This window comes from Triticum dicoccoides, chromosome 5A (assembly GCF_002162155.2).
Source record: "Triticum dicoccoides isolate Atlit2015 ecotype Zavitan chromosome 5A, WEW_v2.0, whole genome shotgun sequence".
NCBI lineage: Eukaryota > Viridiplantae > Streptophyta > Magnoliopsida > Poales > Poaceae > Triticum > Triticum dicoccoides.
Genome location: NC_041388.1, coordinates 323124168 through 323129795, shown reverse-complemented (window position 1 = coordinate 323129795; position 5628 = coordinate 323124168). Strand labels below are relative to the sequence as shown.

The 5628-nt window shown below is 43.8% G+C and overlaps 1 protein-coding gene across 2 annotated transcripts; it reads left to right on the top strand.

Annotated features, from left to right (window-relative positions):
* Positions 1-808: 808 nt before the first annotated feature.
* On the top strand, positions 809-4367 carry LOC119301253 (transcription initiation factor TFIID subunit 15-like). Of its 2 annotated transcripts, none has more exons than XM_037578192.1 (8): positions 809-982; positions 1804-1920; positions 2041-2378; positions 2474-2671; positions 3226-3309; positions 3559-3640; positions 3716-3839; positions 4010-4367. In XM_037578192.1, the coding sequence occupies exons 2-8, from the start codon at positions 1804-1806 to the stop codon at positions 4237-4239; spliced, it is 1173 nt and encodes a 390-aa protein (XP_037434089.1). In that variant the 5' UTR covers positions 809-982; the 3' UTR covers positions 4240-4367. The 2 variants fall into 2 exon arrangements, with proteins under 2 accessions (XP_037434089.1, XP_037434087.1); XM_037578190.1 differs by having other exon boundaries at positions 3716-3842.
* The last annotated feature ends 1261 nt before the right edge of the window (positions 4368-5628 follow it).

Genomic DNA, 5628 nt, shown 5'->3' with positions numbered 1-5628 from the left:
AAAGAAAAAAAACACATATTTTTTTTCATTTCCGAGAGGCACGATCGTGCCTCTTACGGAAGCAAAACCGTGTCTCTCACGAAAGGAAAAAAAAATAAAACACATTTTTGTCCGTTTTCGAGAAGCACGGCACGGAAGCAAAACCGCGCCTCTCAAAAAAGAAAAAAAAGAAGAGAAAACATGTTTTTTTCATTTTCGAGAGGCACGACTGTGACTCTCGCGAAAGCAAAACCAGGTCTCTTGCGAAACTAAAACTATGCCTCTCACGAAAAGAGAAGAAAAAAAAACATAATTTTTTTTTCTTTTTTCGAGAGGCACAATGCATCTCGCGGAAGCAAAATCGTGACTCTTACGGAAGAAAAAAAATAAACGCATTCTTTCAAGCAATTCTTTTTCAATTTTTTTGTCGAAAAACTAAGAAAGACCGGTGTAAAACCGAAAAGCCGACAAAAAATCTAAAAATCCGAAAACTCATGCGGAAAAATAAAAAAAATCTGAAGGGAGTGCCTAGAGGGGACACATGGCGGCGGCTGCTGAGAGTGCGCCAAGTGACGCGCTCTCAGTCCACCCAAGTGATCGTTAGAAGGTTCCTGAAGGAGTGCTCCTCAATTAATTGCTCTCCCGTGACGACCATTCTTTAGTTTTTTTTCTTTTCTCGAGTTCGTCTTCTGGTATCCAGGGGAACAATTAACCGATCTAACCGAATTTAGCCCACTTCTTTACAGCCCAACTTACAATCGTTGACAGCCCAGAAGCCCAGCATCTCAGCCTGCCCTGCTCTCTCCCTAATTGCGTCTGCCCATCCCGCACGAAACGTCATCCCCAAGCACGCAGAGAGCGCCGAGATCCGCCCAAACCTAGCGCCGCCGCGGCTCCTCACCCACGCGGCCGCCGCCGTGTTCGCGTCGGCAGAGCACGAGGCGCACGGCCTTCCTCGCATACTCTCGGTACGCGCTGTCCGCCTCGGCTCATCCTGGACTAGGTAAACCTCCGCCGCCCCCTCCCGCTCACTGCTGTTTGTCGCGCGGCGAGGAAATTTACGGGATTCCTGCCTCATCGATGGGGTTCTAGTTACGTCCTATGCTTGCCACTCGCATGTGTTACCCGTTGGATTTCTGACGCCGGTCAAGTTTTTATCGAGGTCCTCGACTGTGATCCAGTTGTAGTCACGGCGTTCTGATGCTCCGTGTCAGTCTTTGGCTGTTCACGCCCGACTAATTTTTCAGCTGTTTGTTGTTTGAAATGTTGCGCTGAAAGAGATCTATTGCTGTTAACTTTGAACTGTATTTTGGGCCCATCCTTTGTACGGCTGGTTAAATATCTGCAATTGCCATTGCATTTACCGCTGATAAGTAGACGTGTCAAATTGGTAGCTCTTGATGTGCATCCATCTTGAAATGGTGATGGAGTATCTATCCTCTGCAAGTTTTCTGCTGAAATGCTGTAACATCACAAATCAATAAGTTATGTGTCAATTTTTGCAACTAAGAATTCCTTCATTTTTACCTGTTGTGTGCAAAGCAGCCCCCCTCAAACTGAATTTGAACAATAATGGATGGTTGTTCGACACTTAAGTTCACCATGCTGAACAGTCACTTAACATTACGCGTAGCCTTTTTGCAAGCTTATGATATGTTAATCCATGGCTTATCCTCCTTATCTTCTTCCTGTTTTACTCGCGGGCCTACTCTGTTATTCTTGTTGCTAGTTTTGGCATTTGCACTTTTGTGCTTGTGATGTTGTTTCGAAAAACATGCTTTGAGGAATTGCACTGATCATCCACAGCTGACCTTTGTGTTACAGATGGCTGGATATATGTCACGAGGACCCCCAAATGGCTCTATTTATGTATGCAATCTGCCTCCTGGAACTGATGAGACCATGTTGGCTGAATATTTTGGCACCATAGGGTTGCTAAAGGTATGGGTCTTACCAGGTAACATTTTTGCAACCACATGCAAGTTCTTGAATGGTCTTGTAAACCCTTGTTATTTCCATTTCATGATAGATTTGTCATTTCCTCTTGTCATATCTCAACAGAAGGACAAAAGGACTGGCCATTCAAAGATTTGGATATACAGGGACAAAGTTACAAATGAACCAAAGGGTGATGCAACAGTCACATATGAAGATCCCCATGCTGCTTCAGCTGCTGTGGAATGGTTCAATAATAAGGATTTCCATGGAAGCATCATCCAGGTTCACATAGCTGAGTCAAAAAACAAAGATACAGTTGATAACTTCACCAATGTGAGCGTCGATGCTGAGATTGTTGGACAAGATGAATTGGATAACGGATCAGGCAGAGGTAGAGGGCGTGGTGATGGTCCAGCAAAAGCTTGGCAGCAAGATGGAGATTGGATGTGTCCAAATACAAGGTCTGTTACGATTGGTGAGCAACTTATCTGTTGTTGTTGACTAGTTTGGTCTTTACTATGCAGTCTATCCTTTCTTATATGATTTCTTTTTTCAGCTGTGGCAATGTAAACTTTGCCTTCCGTGGTGTTTGTAATCGTTGTGGAGCCTCTCGCCCTGCTGGTGTTAGTGGATCTGGTGGTGGTGGTGGTAGGGGTAGAGGTCGTGGTAGTGATGATGCAAGAGGCAGTCGTGCTGCTGCTGCTGTTGGTGGTCCCCCTGGGCTGTTTGGTCCTAATGATTGGCCATGTACGATGTAAGGACATCTAAATATTTTTTATTCCATTGCTTTGATATGCCTCTTTATTACTTTGTCTTTACACCTCCATTTGTACTCCCTCCTTCCCAAAATTAATGTCCTGAGTCGTTTTAAAAAAAAGTTTGACTAATTTTGTGGTATAGAAAAAGAAATATTGACATCTGTTGATTTGGTATTTTAGATGTTTTATATTGTTTCTACGAACTTGGTCATTTGACTTAGGACAGCATTTATGTGCCTTATATTTTGTGAAACTGGGAGTACCCATCTTACTATTTAAAAAAATTGGTGGCTGTTTTGGTGGCAAATGATTTTAGAATGGTTATCACATGTTTTATTATCCTTGTTACAGGCTAAGTTTGCTTCATCATATTGTAATTGCTATTGTCCATTGTCATCCAAGTATTGTATAGACCTCGCAAGGAGGATACCCTCTTTCTAGTCTTACTTTTGGCCAATTAAAGTTCTTGAGAGTAATAGATGGACATTGTTTTGTAATGTTCTATAAGGCTGCTATCTGATATGAAACCTATTTTCTATGTGTGTTTCAGGTGTGGCAATGTAAACTGGGCAAAGCGAACCAAATGTAATGTCTGTAACACCTCTAGGCCAGGTCACAATGAAGGTGGTGTGAGGTACTACATATTACATGTTAAAAATTATTTGTACTGAACATGTTGCGAATTCAATTTCGATTAAGTCGCATCGTGCATCCTTCACCGATCTGACGCCCAGTGTAGCAGTAGTGTCTACAGTGTTATGATCCACCCACAACTGGGTGCACTATGTTATGGTCAAAGCTAAGCAGCTTTGTATCTGATTACTTACATCGAGGGTACATATTTGTGTCTTACACCTTTTCTCATCAATTATTGTCTTTGCAGAGGTGGCCGGGGTGGCGGCTTTAAGGAACTTGATGAAGAAGAACTAGAAGAAGTACGGAGGCGCCGGAAAGAAGCTGAGGAGGTAGGATGCTTTCTTTTGCATTATTGTATTTGTGTCATGATATTGGGTTTCCATATCAAAATTTTCTTTTTGTAGGATGATGGAGAAATGTATGATGAATTTGGTAACCTCAAAAAGAAGTTCCGTGCTAAATCACATCAAACTGAGAGTACACCAGCTCTTCCTGGGTCTGGACGTGCTGGATGGGAAGTCGAGCACCGTGGTAATATCTGCTCTTTTTTTCTTCGCTTTTAAGGCATTCTCGTTTGATTAAGTCGTGTGTTACTTCCATAGTTCTTGTCATGGAAGCACTTTAAATTCTGTAATACTGGGACTAGGGTTTTCCATTTTGCATGTGCTGTGCATGAACTGGTGATTTCGCTACTGTAGGTTCCACTGAGAGAGAAGGCCGAGAGAGGAGCAGAGATCGGGGCAGGGACGACTACGATGAAAGGGAAAGCAGGAACAGAGACAGAGGTTCTCATGGAAGAGAGCGGCGCCGTAGCCGAAGCAGGAGCAGAGACCGCGAGAAGGAAAGGGGGAGGGACAGGGGTAGAGACCGTGGCAGCGAGAGAAGCTGGGAGCGCGGCACCGAGCGTGAACGTGATCGCTACAGATGATATGTCAGGAGTTTTCTCGTGTTTGCTCGCCACTTTTCAGTTTTCTGAATCTTTTCTTATGCTGTTGGAGAGCTGTGGTGTATCACATTGCCATTAGACATGCTTAATTATTATTTATATTTGGGTTTTGGGTTCCCAAGAAACTGATCAGAAGAATGGGTGGTCAGATCATATGGTACAACAGAATTGACGAGCGATGACCATCGAGACCTGACAATGTCTGGATCTTAGTAGACTCGACGAACCAGGCATAGTACATGACTTGTTGCGGTTTCTGATGCAGGACGAGCCATAGATTGTAGCCAAGGCATCAGCCATGTCTGCTATGTTTGCATTTCTCTGATTTATCATCTCATTAATACGTATACAAGTTGACATTTGATTTGATGGCTTGACATCATGGTGCAGGCGTCCTTTACAAATCATTATCATGATTATCGGCAATTTGATATTTGTGTTATTTGTCTGAACCAGTAAAAAAACAAGAAATATCTTTCCATCCCCATAAATGCATTGATGGGCACTCCATCAGCTATCAAATTGTAGCGTGTACTGGTGATATACGTTTGCATCAACAGCGTAGGTAAAATTTCTGGAATATCAGGGCCTGCTCTGCTCTTTTTTTGTTTGAAAGATCCAGCGTTGCTGCTGCTGTCCTTTGATTGATCATCTGCGTTGCTGCATCTTGTTTTTGAACGTGTAGTTGTTGCGTTCCTGCCAGATTTCCCAACATGCAAGCAGGAGCATGGATCGGATGCCTTTCTTCCAGCCAAGGATCAGTCGCATCGAGGATGCTCTCGACGATGGAGGTGGTTGACTCCTGCTGCCCTGCCACTCGTCCCTTGGTTTCATGGAGGAACACCCGTCTGCTCTGCTCTCAAAATCACAAACCAAACGGGGTAGCCCATGATATCATGCTCCATACAAAAACTCGAATATGAGGTCAACTTCATGTTTTCCGTGAAGCACCTGAAGGAATGCTCCAAAAAGTCTAGTTTGAAGTTCCTCATGGACTTGGGGGAAGATTACCCCACATTTCCACCAATAAGTGGACACTTCTTCGGTTTTTCCGTAAAATTAGTCATTTCCCGCCAAACTTTTCATTCTTTGAAGCTGGAGCTAGCTGCAAGCCAAACATAATCCACTGCTCTTTGGTGCAGTTGCAACTGCTGGGTAGATCTGCTTCAAAGTGAATTTGGTGGAGTGGAGGTGGTTTTCGAAGGATGGAGCAGTCCCAAACTGGCTTTTAAGCTCAATGTTGGGTTGTTCTATTCCTTATCTATAAAGTTATTCTCAGTTTCGCGTGGCGATAAGAAACCCTAGCGGCCAGCCTGTCTTCTTTGCCTCTCGCCGCTTGGCAAAGCCAGAGCAGCCGTCGGGGACGTTCTG

Bases quoted from the DNA above. Each gene is read 5' to 3' on its own strand.
- LOC119301253 (XM_037578190.1), top strand. From the start codon at position 1,804: ATGGCTGGATATATGTCACGAGGACCCCCAAATGGCTCTATTTATGTA. The intron at 1,921-2,040 runs GTATGGGTCTTA...ATATCTCAACAG, and splicing joins GCACCATAGGGTTGCTAAAG to AAGGACAAAAGGACTGGCCA. The intron at 2,379-2,473 runs GTCTGTTACGAT...TTCTTTTTTCAG, and splicing joins TGGATGTGTCCAAATACAAG to CTGTGGCAATGTAAACTTTG.